Raw genomic sequence first — 14,009 nt, 5'->3', positions numbered from 1 at the left:
GTCGGAACGGCAAAAAAAAAAGAGAGTTTTTTAAGGCATTTTTTGACCTACACACATGCCACACACATATAGCATCACTTTGACCATAAATTTACACTAAATAGACCAAAGAACACGAGTCATATAGGCTGAAATGTGCTAATAAAACATCGATGATCGATGGATACAAAATGAGAAGTGCATGCCACAAGGGCTCAAGAGTCAAAAAGCCTAAAGGACTTAGGACAAGCCTGAGGCCTCAAGGATAACAAAAAGTAGAAAGGGCTATGTAGTATGTAGTATGTAGTAGGTAGAGTCGTAGACTCAAGAGTCTAGACTCGAGAGTCGAGTGATCAATGATCATCAAACTCAAGGAGTGCTCGCCTGCTGAATCTCCATATCGTCGTCGTAGTCGAGGTCGTCAACGACGTATGAGGGCTCGAGAGGCTCGCATTGAGGCTCGAAGTCCTCCTCTAGCTCCTCCAAAAGAGTATTGTCCATAGATGGATTCTCTTGTGCTATCTCCCACTCAGTGAAAGGATCTGCCTTGTGTGTGACGCTCTTGGCAAGCATGCGCAAGTTAGCGCTCACAAACACCAAATCATTGGCCCTCTGGATCCCAAGGCGATTCCTCTTCTTAGAGGCAATGTGGCTGTACACACTCCATAGTTGCTCCAAGCAACTAGCCGTACATGCTTGGCTAAGGACACGAACAGCCAAGCGCTGCAAATGTGGGCCATCTCCTCCATAGTCCTCCCACCACAAACCGAGCCAATCTTGTTGCGATCAAGTTGTGCATCTACACATCCATAAGAGCCCTTCTTTTTCCTGTAGTTGAGTAGCTCGTCTCTAATCTTGCGCCTAATGTCACTGCTAGGCTCAAGGCGCTCCAATGCAAGCCGCCATCCTTTGCTCACCTCCTTGTCGGTCTCTTGACGCCTTTCCTGAAACTCAGGGTCAAGCACATAAGCTGCCGCATGAAGTGGAGAGTAGTATCCATTCCACCTCGACTCACACAAGCCATGAATCTCCGCATACTGAACAGGGTCAAGCACAAGCTTCTCAAGTGCCTCTATCATCCGATCCATGGCTTCGTAGACTTTGCCAATGCATGGCTGCAAGCCATCCACCACTCGAAGTAGGTGTAGAATAGGCTTGACCATGGCGTCAAGAGTCTTCACCTCCTCCCACCAAGCGGGATCGTCGGCCCATTCTCGGCATTTCAATCCTATTGCTGATGTAGACTCCGGCATGGCCTAGAGCTCATCAATGAGAAAGAGGCCCCTTAAGGCTCCGCCACATGTAGACAAGCGGCCTAGCATCAGCCAATTGAATGCAAATCTTGTCTCTGAATATTTGAGTAAAGACAAGTGGCTCCTCTTTGAGAATTCATGACGCACTTTTTGATGGTTGAGCACAAAGGAGACAATTCGAGAAGCGTCACCAATGGTGGGTGAAATCCATGATAAGTTCCCTATGTCCTTGAGGAGGTTCTTGAGGCAATGAGCCATGCAAAATGTGACATGGATGCTGGGATACATGCCCTCAATGATAGCTCCGGCTACCCTATTTGACGCCTCTCCATCTGCAACCATACAAAGGACATTGTCCGGGCCGGTGATCTCTATGGTGCTTGTCCACTCCGCAGGAAGCATCTCGGCGGCCTTGCCACTATCGGATGCATTATGTGACTCCAGAAAGTACATCTCCCCCCACGAGTAGGCCACCACCCCGTGGATGGACCGCTTGCGGGTGTCGCTCCATCCATCTACAAGGAGAGAGACGCCATTGGTCTCCCACAAATCCTTTGTTGCTTGGGCCGCTTGCTCCACGGCAAGCTTCTCTTTGTCAAGGAGGGTGGTGAGAAGCCTCTCCGATGAAGGTGGGACATAAGAGGAGCCATATTCCCCTATTTTCGTAACCCTGGTTCGAGAGTATGGAGACCTATCTACACAAAATAGAGCATGTTGTGTTAGTATGGAGAGTCGAGAGTCGAGAAGTTATAACCCATAATGAATACAAAATGGAAGATTGCAAAGTGCATATGCCAAGGGAAACTCACCGCGAAGCATGGAAGGCAATGTGGTCGTGGAAGAAGAATCGGGCAACCGACCTATCCACCTCTTCCTTCAATTTAGGATTCCAATTTTCGTTGAGATTGCTTTGGTGATGCGGAACGGAAGAGGACGGTGTAGCTGCATGGCTCTTGAAGCTTCGAGAGATGTCGTCAAGGTTGGCTTCCCTTTGCCCTCGCGGTGTCGCCGTGGCGGAGGGATCAACAGCAACAAAACGGCCCCTCTTGGCCGCTTCCGCAACCTCATACACCGTGAGCTTCTCAAGAAGATCCAACCTCTTCTCAGGAGCTACATGAGGACAAAACTTCACCTCGTGACCGGGTTCATGAAGAAGACGGGCTCGCACTTTGTTTGAACCACCCGTTCTCTTGTATGGGCATAGCTTGCATGTCCATGGTCTTGCACCGTCACCTTTGCCACGCGTGCTAAAGTAAACTTCATCCCACTGTCGAGAGACTCGAGAGAGTAGGGCTCAGAGGTTAGAGGAATTAGAGGAGAGCTTGTGTGGAGAGAGAGTAGAGGAGAGCTTCAAAGTGGGTAGAAGAGGGAGAGGAGAGCTTCAAACTTCAAAGTGGGTAGAAGAGGGAGAGACTTGAGAGTGGAGACTCAACTTTCAAGGGTAGATACTAGAGTGTAGAGTAGTCAATGGTCATGCTTGAGCCTTGAGCAATGACTCAATGAGGCTATGAGGCTTGAGCAATGAGCATTGAGTAGAGAGGAAAGGTTGAGCTTGAGGGAAATTGCCAATTGGAATGAGACTATGAGTATTAAGAGGCCCAAGGGAGCCTTTTATAGCCTCCCAAGGGCCAAGGCCCCCCAAAATGTGGCAGTTGGGCTGCACAGAGCCGTTTAAAATGGTCATAAACGGTAACTTTCGGCCGCGTGACTGCTGCCGTTCGTGGCCCACCCCGTCTGACCCCGGCCGTTCCGGCCGCCCCCCTGCGACCCGCTCGTCCGGCCCGAAATCCGACCGTCCCACTGCGTCCCCTTCCGTTCCCGGCCCGGTTACGGTTGTCCCCCGGCCCTAGGGCCCGTCCCCACCGTCCCCTGTAACTATGATATAGATGGAAGACCTCAAACAACCCACAAGACAACTACAAGTTTGAGCATGGGAGTAGAGGTTCAGGAGGAGTAGCAGTGCTATTTAGAGAGGAGCTACACCCACTACTACATATTGTACGGAGAGATGAGCATGCTAGATACATGTGGGTGAGACTGCGAGCTGACCCATGTCGATTTCTATACATTGCCATATCTCACTTTCCTCCCAATACGTCAGTATATGCTGCATCCAGAGGGCAGTCGCCTTTCTCTATACTAGACGATGACATATGGGAGTTTTCTAGAGATGGTGATATCATTCTCCTATGGGACTTCAATGCCCGAACAGGCAACTCTCAAACTCTTCTACGACACTTCAGATGCAATGCTTAGAGAGCTGGATGTGGGTGAGTTGGGGCTTGACAGACGCTCATATGACAGAGCAGATCTCGCAGCTTACAACGATTTCTTGGAGCAGCCAGTTTCACATGCTTGCCACACAGACATGGGGCTAGTACAATGGACTATGTTATGACACAACCGAGTTGTGTCCCTTGCATTCAGGATTTCATAGTGGGAGCCAGGCCAGTGGGCGTAGCAGTGGATCATGCTCTCTTGACACTGTCCATTTCATTTCAGTATAGTACAACCCAGACAGCAAAAGGCAGGTCACACACCCATTATACATTTACACCAAAGACTGATTCCGTTTATACAAAGGAGATCTGGGACCGTCTATGAGAAAGCACGACTGGCACAACTGGTACAGGCCTCTCAGTCGAGGAGTGCACCACTCTATTGACTGAGACACTCCTCGTGGTGCATGAGTAGCATACCCACACACTTAGCTGGGCAGGAGACGACATTCTGGGAGCATGTCCCATAATAGTTGGTATGATGAGGAGTGCAGAGAGATGAGAGCCCAACTTTAGAGGGATCTTCTATTAGGAGTCATCACTTACAGACAGTCTTGGATTGCTTCCCAGCGCCTTGTGCGATGGAAGAAGCGAGCTTACCTGGCTCAAATGGAGCGAGACTTATATCAGATGTTCTTGAGTAGGGACTTAAGAGAGGTATGGCGACTCTTTCATAAGCACTCCCCTCCCCCAATGATTACTTTACCTGATGTGTGGAGCCAGGTGACATCGTTATAAACGGTTCTTGGACAAGAACCCCTTCCAAAGCCTACAGAGCCATGCCCAGCTACGAGCACCTTCTTTACCACTGGATTGGTACAAAGGGCCATCGACAGGATGAGGGCCGAGAGGGCATATGATCATGACGGTCTAGTAGCGGAGCACTTTATACATGCTAGCGATATGTTGATGGAGATTCTTGCAGTGTTGTTGAATCGTGTTGTTGAATCGTGCCATGTGAGGGGTTACCTGAGACTTGGAGGTTGTCTACTATTGTGCCTATCTCCAAGGCAGGTGATCCTATAGAGCCTGGGAACTACCGCACTATTATGGTTAAACACACATCGGCACGGTTGTATGCATCCATTCTTGAGAAGCACTTGAGTAATTGGGCAGAGGGTTTTTGGCCTTTATCTAGGGTCATGAGTTATGAGGATCAGAGATGTCTTGGACTGTATCTACTTGAGTTACACAGGCATAGAGACATTTTACTGAGGAGAGCTAAAAGAGAGCAAGTCCTAGAAAAAAATTACAGATTTCTTTACACTAGATATTCGTCAGCCAGAGGAGCAGCCACCATTGCAGAGCTATGCCCGCACTAATACTACCAATACTGGCTGTCACAAGACGGACACCACATACCAACAGATTGAACAAACTATTAGCACTTCATTAACAACTCAACTCAAAGGGAGAGACGACACGCGACACAGAGTGGAGGAATTCCACCCCAGAGAGTATTGGCCCCAAACCTTGGCACCCCTTTCGATATTTCTCTATATTGCCTCAACACAATACAAGCCAGTACTCCAGACTCTGCACCTTCTCCAGGAAGCATGCCATAGAATGAGTCCTTAGCACATATTTAAAGGCCCTAGGCCCCAAAAGCAGTTTACAATGAAAAGCCTTCAAACTCAAAAGCATCTCGAGCAAAAGCAATGCCAAAATGCTGCTAGCGTAAATCACGAAATTTTCGTACAGTAGTCAACGCAAAACGCGGAAATCCGTACAGCCTGCCACGTCATCATGTTAGCGCAATTTCTGGAATTTCCGTACAACTGCCACGTCATCAATTGCTATGTAATTCTTTGTGTGTAGGTCCTTCTTTATTTTAATCCTTTATGTCACGTGGGGCCCCTTCGGACGGGGTCCCCATAAGCTGGTAGGACTTCTTATTCTTCTTAGGGTTTAGGCCCCTCGACCGACAACTGCAAGTTGGCTCCCTTCTTCAGGGCTTTGACACATCAGCAGTTTGTGGCATCTCCCCTTCTTGAAAGAGAGTAATCGTCTGCGCTTACATCATAACTGCAAAACATCTCAAGTTAGCCCAAAAATTTCCTAGGGTCATTCTGAGAGACATTCCGAGGGACAATGAGTTTGCTCTTTTTGTTAAGAAGTTAGCTTCTCCTTTCGGCTCTTTGGATCAAGGAGTTAGTTTCTCCTTTCGTCCAGATTCGAACTCTTGATATTCCGGCGTAGTAAAATTAGCCATCACAGCCAGACCGTACTAATCTTCCACGGGTGTCTTGATGCACTAAAATTACATAACCAAGCAATCTCGTCCAATTAGAAATATTCAGTGGTTGGCACATCAGAATGCAACACAAATGCTCACATATGCATCTTACAAGACATAGAAACCTAAAGCCGCCGATGAACACTCCTCCCGCATAACCTAACAAGGTCGGGGCCGGGAGATATTCAACGACTCCCTCATCATTCCTCCCGCATAACCTAAAAAGGTTCGGGCCGGGAGATATAGAGGCCTTGTACAACAAATGCCCCCCAGACCGCAGCCTGCATCGTTTGAAGGTGCTGAGAGTAACCAATGCTCAGACTTTCTAATACTCCTCCCGCATAACCATCCAGGTCCGGGCCGGGAGTGAAAAACAACACTTTTCAATCATCAATTCTCACTACTCTACCTGGGAGTAAAATCACCAATCATTGAAACCAGTATTAAAATCAGAGTCAAATATTTCAAATCCGCACCAAAACAAGTTCAAAACAGATACCATCCATTTCAAACAAATTTTCAAACAATACTTTCTAGCTATAAAGAAAAACAAGTAGAGAGGGTTCATTCAAGATTTTGTTCGAACAACCGAACTTTGAGGATGACTGGCTTGTCCTTCTGCATCACGGTGATGGTTTAGTTTCAAACCTGGAGAGTCGCATCATTCTTGTCGTGCCAAGGCATGCCCAAGAGAACGTCGCAATTTCCCAACTTCATGATATGGAAATCAGCTTTTCCATGATAATCTTGGATAGTCACTGAACGAGCACCAATGAGCGATACTACTTTCTGAGTTTGCCCCGTGGCTAGCTCAGCTTCAATTTCTCCGCCCTCTGCATCATAATCAAAGTGCCTCTGCTTTAAGAATTCTGGATGGATGAAGTTCTCTGTAGCTCCGGAGTCAAAGAAAATAACGGCTTTGAAGCCATTGACTGTGCCATATGCTCGACACAATTCATTTGAACTCTCAAGGCCTATGCCATAAATATCAGGAACTAGTCCAATAGCGGGTCTAGCTCTCTTAGGAGGAGGTGGCGCTGGGGTTCTGTCGACCGTTGGTGCGGGCGTTGGCTCCTCTGGTCTATCAATGTGTTTGGGACAATAAGAATCATTATGCCCTGTTTGAAAGCATCCAAAGCATCGGCCCTCTTGTAGTAAGGTGTCTCGTAACTCGTTGTTGAGGCGTCAAACGAAGCCTTTGCGGTTGATTTTCACGAGACTCTCGAGAATTTGTTCGTTGTTGCCAAGAGTTGTGGTTAGTGGCCGGAGATTCTTATGCGGTAAACTTTAGCTTTCTCTTCATCAGTTTGTAGCCGACCGTGGCATGGTCCATCCGGTGCGAGATAGTGTGGAGGGCCGGGGGGGACTTTCTCCTACAAAACCACCAAGCGAGAGTTTCGACAGTGCAATGGCGCATGAAAGAGTTTTTGCATGGTGGAGACCTGCTTGGATAGACAATATTCTTGCAATGGTGATGGTAGTCCAATGGTGTATCGCTCGCATTGGGCCTCCAAGGGAGATCTAAAGAAGGACATCGACAGGTACAAGTCAAGAAACCTTTGGTTATATTTGTCCATGGTTTCGGTGGCAAGCATTTTGAAGTTGCCCCACTCTGCCAAAATCCGGACTTCAAACATGGAAGTCATGTAACTACGTGCAAAAACTGTCTTGAAAACTTGCTTGGTCCTTGGAGCATACGCTTGTGTCGCGATTGAACTTCACCATTGCATAGCATTATCTTTAAGAAATCCCGCTTCTCGAGAAATCTTGGATTCTTCTGTATATTTCCCTAAAGCATAGATGTTGTCGAATTGTCGTAGGAACTGCAATGCTTTATTGCGATCTTTTACCCAAGAAAAAGTGAAAAATTTGATTGTCGTGCCGCCATCTTTGAAATCTTTGGGTTGGTTAGGTGCATATCCCGGGTATGGATAATAAGGGTATCCATATGGGCTCCAACCATTGTAGCCTGGTGGTGGTGGAGGTGGGGGCAATGGCGGTTGCACTGGATCAGGGTCAGATGACTGCACCATATTCCTGGAAACTCCCCCGATCGGAGAAGACGGCTGAGAAGTTTGCCAGTTGGAAGCTCTCGTACTTCCTGATGTCGAAGGAGGAGGTACCACCTGAGGCATCAAAGGGGGTAACATGTAGTTCAAAAATTGTTGAAAACTTTGCAGCATCAGAAGATTCTGGTGAGGATGCCACGAAAGAATATCGTGGAATTCATTGAGAAGAAACTGCAAAAATTCTGCTGAATCCATGAATTCCAAGTCTTGGGTTCTTTATGGCTTATGCCCTGTAAGACATAGCGATGAAGACGGGAGCGCGCCCGATACGCAATGAAGTAAGGCTGGGAGTGGCTAATAAGTCCAGGGTCGGAGCCCGAGGATACATCAAATAAAATTCCAATAGCTTTGTTTGCTCGTTTGTAGGACCGGTATGCTTTCAAAAAAGCACACGCCTGATGCTCTGATACCACTGTCACGAGACGAGCACCACGTGCCAGCAGAAAAGAACAGACTGAACAAACTTTTAGCACTTCAATAACAACTGAACTGAAGAGAGAGACGACACACGACACGGAGTGGCGGAATTCCACCCCAGAGAATATTGGCCCCAAACCTTGGCGCCCCTTTCAGTATTTCTTTATATTGCCTCAACACAGTACAAGCCGGTACTCTAGACTCTGCACCTTCTCCAGGAAGCATGCTAGAGAATGAGTCCTTAGCACATATTTAAAGGCCCTAGGTCCCAACAACAGTTTACAATGAAAAGCCTTCAAACTCAAAAGCATCGGATGCAAAAGCAATGCCAAAAAGTAAATCGCTAAAATTCCGTACACCAATCAACGCAAAACGTGGAAATCCATAAAGCCTGCCACGTCATCAGATCAACGCAATTTCCGGAAATTTCGTACAACTGCCACGTCATCAACTGCTACATAAATCTTTGTGTGTAGGTCCTGCTTTATTTTAATCCTTTATGTCACTTGGGGCCGCATCGGACGGGGTCCCCATAAGTTGGTAGGACTTCTTCTTCTGTTACTTGTTTTTCTAAGGGTTTAGGCCCCTCGGCCGACATCTGCATGTTGGCTCCCTTCTTCAGGGCTTTGACACGTCAGCAGTTTGTGACACTAGCATTCTCATAGATTGAGCATTGGAGCTAGGGAGATCTAGACGACCGCAATTGAGGAGAGGAGCTACACAGTATCGATGGAGACTACAGCAAAGGATTCCAGCCATACTTTCTCGACGTCCAGAGTGCAGATAAGGATGAATCTCTACCATATCTCCCCCTCCCCCCCCCCCCCCCCCCCCCCCCCCCCCCCAAACTGTACTAGGCACCTTTTGTATAAGCTGGCACATCCATACAGTCCCAGCTTGTAGTAGTTGTATTTTCTGTTTCAGTTCTTTTTGATTCCAGACATGGTATCAGATTCACTATGTTGTAACAGCTTGGTCTCATAGGTCATTTTGGCCTTTTGAAGACGTTAATATATCATTTCATTTCTCAGCTGTAGGAAGATGCCTGTGAAGGGGTCTCTCTCGATCGCGCAATCTTGTTGCGCAAGCAATTAGAAGGCATGCTGGTCACTTCCTTGGGGATCTTTTGTTGGCCAAGGGAAACTACTGACTAATGAATGCTGTCAATGTGAAGCAGTCTCCTCTCCAAGCTAAATAAGAGCACCCAAAAACAAATGAGAAAAAGTAGAGTTTCGACCTAAAACGTGGGTCAATCCAAAAATCAGCTTCCGCATAGAACTAGCCTACATGCTGCACCAGGGCGCCCAACCCGAGTAGCCATACAACTATGCCCTAGACCATGGTGAAGCAACAAGAGTGAGAAATACTCTAACACACCTTCTCAGCACCTGATACTGAACACACCGCCAAAAGCCAAAGATGTGAGGCCGACAAAAAGGATGTATGTTCAAATACTCGACGTGTGTAGGAGCAATCTTAGAATCACAAGCTACAGAGATATCTCCGTGGTAAAGTCATTGTCACGAGCAATGTTGAGAACTATTCTAATCTACCGCTGCAAAGGAAAGGTATTGCTTCATGAGATAGGTCACGAACTAAGTTTAGAAACCACTCTCAACATCGACCCACTCATCGTAAAAGGGTGCCAATAGGGTTGCAAAAATCATGTCCCAAGAAAAGCCAAAAGGTTTCTATGGTACCTATAGGCACTCATTCAAACAAAAGAGGAAGAAGCCATGACCCAAAGTGGCCAGGTGGTTGATCAACAGAAAACTTGAGCAAGGTCAGATTGAGCACAATGCACCACAAACCTCCTCCATAACAAGGGATGCCAAACTCAGTGGTCTACAAGGTAGAAGCTACCATATGCAACAATAATCATCAATAGACTGTACGGACCACCACCAAATGGTGCCCTGTTAGGTAGGTTGAATCCTTCAAAAAGTCATGCTACAGAATCTCCTCAGAAACATCCTCCATGACTAGAGAAAGCAAGTCTTAGCACTCAGCAGCTGTGGTCATCCCATGAGCAGAGGAGAAGCCAGACTAAACAACCTGCTATCTCTTGCCTGTATCTCCTGCCTCAATTCTTCGGTGTCAACCAAAGCACAATCCATGCCAGCAATGCTACACCACTGCCACTCCATGCCTCCCTGAATCTGCATCAACTGGGAGAGGGCATCCGCAAAGGTCAGAGGATAAGTTTGTTATGAGATTACCAAGAAAGAGTGTTAACAACTCTAAACGTAACAATCCAACCGATAAGGAGGGTAGAGGAGCAACTACATTGTTAGCCAACTAATCTCTGGCTCCAAATGCAAGGATAGCACACCCCAAGGAGTCTAAAGCACTAAAGTCACACTCCAATCTATAGATCGAGGCAATGAACTTGTCTGGGAAGACACCAAGATTCTTTCCTAAGTTATTATTACTTGAGGGCTTGCCACGAGTAATGCAAAAAATATTTTAAAAAAGAGATGTGTGTGTGTGTGTGTCTTTGCATGTGTGTTTTGAACTTAAATATTTAAAATTACCTGCTTCTCTGATTGCATGACAATTCTCTCTTCTTGAGGTATTTGTATCCATTTGAGCACCTTCAAAAACAATCCATAAAAACTTTACAATAAAAATTTAGTTGCAGATACAACCACAAGTAAGAGCTTACAAACGCCTGCATGCAACATGTTGATAGAGAGCGCTTCTCTTTGTGCGCGAGCGATCGCGGGCGTGCGTGCGTGCGTGTGTGTGTGTATGAGAGAGAGAGAGAGAGACTCAAATGGTCCTATAACTCTCGCTCCCTACATAGCAGCTCCCTACATAGCAGCCCTTATCGCCGCTCTGCAATTGTCTATCTGCAAGCCTCGGTATACGCAGTGATGCATGTTGCCAGATAGGACACAGGATCTTCATAACCAGTGCGTGTTTAATTATCCTGAATCAATTGAGACGATCAAGCATCCTCTAACACCAAGTCACATATGCACAATCCTCGTCTACGCCTAGAGGAAGTCTCAAATCTAGAGTGCAAAGAAATTGGGGCATGATCAAAGAGCATTGTGCTAGGCCAAATCGTAATTGTCCCACCATGAGATGATGCCAAGCGCCCACATAAATACTATCTACTCGCTCGAGCAGACGACTAGACTGCTTTCCAAAACCGCACGAAAGCTGCAATGACTGTGGAGCCCGAGCCACAGATGAAGTATGTCAAGCATCCGTACTAGAAATTGCAAAAAACGAATCCGTCTCAAGCACAAAAGAGGATATCCACATCTCGGTCTACATGACAATGCAAACCTCTACCTAGGAAATTCTCTCTGGGACCACTGATGCTAGTGTGATGCAAGTCATTCACATTCCAAAAGACAAGAAGTAAATCCATGTGTCAACGAATGATGAACCTAAGACCTCAAAGGCATAAATCAACCTTGTCAACAGCTACAAGACTGAGGATCAGTGCCAAAGAAGTGCAACAAGAGCTAGTAGAAACATAGAAACATGGTACGCAAAACGAGAAACAGGTTACGGGGTCGCAGTCAAGGCCAGAGTTGGGCTGTGTGACACATTCGAACCACCAACTAGTGGAAACCCCCTCTAGTTTGGAAGCCTACACTTTGACATCATTGCTTACATCATCAGATGCTCTCCCTACTCTAGAAAATAATCCTAAGCTACACACTTTGTATCCAAGCATTACCAATCACTTTGAGCCCACTTTGTATCCACCATTTGCATCTAGTTTGTTATCAATCTACTTCATGATTTGCTATCTCTATTAGTGTTAACCTCTCTCTCTCTCTCTCTCTCTCTCTCTCTCTCTCTCTCTCTCATTACACCATGAACGGCTCACTCTTGCTTTCGCCATAACCCAATTTCCTTTCAAGTGGATGGCTTGTACTGAGTTGAAGCAATATAAAGAAATACCGAAAGGGGCACCAAGGTTTGGGGTCAGTGCTCTCTTGGGGTGGAACTCCGCCACTCCCGTCTCGTGTCGTGCATCTCTTTCTGTTCAGTTGTTATTCGAAGGGCTTAAAATTGTTCATTCTGTTCTTTTTCCGTTGGCACATCGTGCCAATCCCCGTGACCAACTAGCTACACGGCATGTGTGCAAGAGAGCAAAGGAAGTAGGGTGATGAGCTGTGAGCGGTCTAAGCGTAGGAAGAAATGCGAGTCTTTGTGTGAGGCAACAACAGAAGATTGGTTGTATGAGCAACACGTGAGAGACTCAGCACGGGGCGTACAAGGTACCCAACACGTCAATGGCAAGCCAACTAGGTTCTCACGCGTTCGAGTTTGTAGGGTTTGTAGTAAGCACCCGTAGGTGTTCTGATTTGCATGGACAACCCTCTCTCCCTCTCTCCCTCTCTCTCTCTCTCTCTAGTGTGCCCTGTCCGCATGGACTCAGCCAAGCCAGAGCATCGAGCTATACCCGCATCGCCAGTGGAGGCCATGATCATTTCACCAGTATGTAAGCCCCATACGAAGGCAACTTTTGTGCTTACAAACAAGCGGATAACACAAATGGAAAGGGAGATGAAAGAATGGAAAGCAGAGATGGAGGGATGGTGGAAAAAGGCCAACCTTCTTCAAATGTTTCTTAATGAAGGCACGCAATGAAAGAAGGAGAAAGAGGACTTGCACGCAGAGCTACAAGCATCTAAGGCGGATTCACAAGCACTTACAGAAAAGGTCACAACCCTCAAGCGAGAGCTTGCGGACAAAGTAAGCAGTGGACTGGTAGGAGGGGAATTTCAACCCTCGGTGATAGACAAGATCAAGGTCATCAAGGAGCAGGTACAGATGATCACAGAGTAGGAGAAACAGAAGGTGGTAAAGACAACTTCGTGGATGGATGTGATCACGAACACGCAGCAGAAGGTGGATGAAGCCGAGAAATAGATAGAAGTCGCTAAGAAAGGGAAAGGGAAAGAAACCACATCCGTCCCCACTCCTACAATCATCAACATGACTCTAGAAGAATAGCAGCGAAGGAAAACTAGAGCCTTGCATATAAGAGTAACCGGTCTAAAAGACCGAGATGATGTGGAAGGGGAAGTCGAAGAACTTCTCCGCATCATGGGTAGTGAGGCTACTCATACAAAGGCATGGCGGGTAGGGAAGATGACACAAGGCAATGGGGACACTTCAAATGGGAGAGCTTTCATCATCCGTTTCCCATCCATGGAGGCAAAGGAGTTCATGAAGAAGCGCCGTACACTAAAGAAAACGGGCATATTCCTTGGACATGACCTCACTCTCACACAACTTGCGCATATGAGAGAGGTAATGCCAGAGATTCAAGAGGCAAGGGAGAAGGGAAAGACGGCCTTCTACAAAGATGGCCGAGTGGTGATTGTAGAGCGGCGCTCCACATGACGGTGCAAGACCTATGGGACCACACTCAAAGTTGCCACCTGGAATTGTAATGGATCTATGCACCTTCATGTGGGTGCTTTTGAGGATAGTTTTACAGGAAGAGACATCGTCTTCTACTCTGAGACACATCAGGCCCCGGGGCAATCTATGCCTCACATTAGTGGATATAGATGGGAGACAGCCTGTAGACAGGAGACACGATCAGAGCACAGAGGGCGGGGCTCAGAAGGAGTGGCAATGTTATCCAAGGAGGAGTTGCAGCCATTGATACATATAGCCCGCAAGGATGAGCAAGCTAGGTACATGTGGGTGAGATTGAGAGCAGAGACAGGCAGATATCTTTACATTGCTATTTGCTACTTTCCCCCGAGTACATCAATTTATGCACCACCCAGAGGAA

The 14,009-nt window shown here is 47.0% G+C and overlaps 1 protein-coding gene across 6 annotated transcripts in view; it reads right to left on the bottom strand.

Annotated features, from left to right (window-relative positions):
• Window positions 1–14,009, bottom strand: part of SRS2 (P-loop containing nucleoside triphosphate hydrolases superfamily protein) — a 221,544-nt gene that overhangs the window by 18,385 nt on the left and 189,150 nt on the right. For 5 of the 6 annotated variants that reach the window (XM_086517616.1, XM_086517618.1, XM_086517613.1 and 2 more), the window contains one exon: window positions 10,768–10,827. The exons of the other annotated variant lie outside the window; for it this stretch is intronic. In XM_086517616.1, the coding sequence (XP_086373742.1) occupies window positions 10,768–10,827 (60 nt within the window). The remainder of the gene's footprint in view (window positions 1–10,767; window positions 10,828–14,009) is intronic. 6 annotated transcript variants of the gene reach the window in all.

This window comes from Adiantum capillus-veneris, chromosome 8 (genome assembly GCF_014529385.1).
Source record: "Adiantum capillus-veneris isolate H3 chromosome 8, ASM1452938v2, whole genome shotgun sequence".
Classification (NCBI taxonomy): Eukaryota; Viridiplantae; Streptophyta; class Polypodiopsida; order Polypodiales; family Pteridaceae; genus Adiantum; species Adiantum capillus-veneris.
This window is presented reverse-complemented; position numbering and strand designations above follow the sequence as displayed.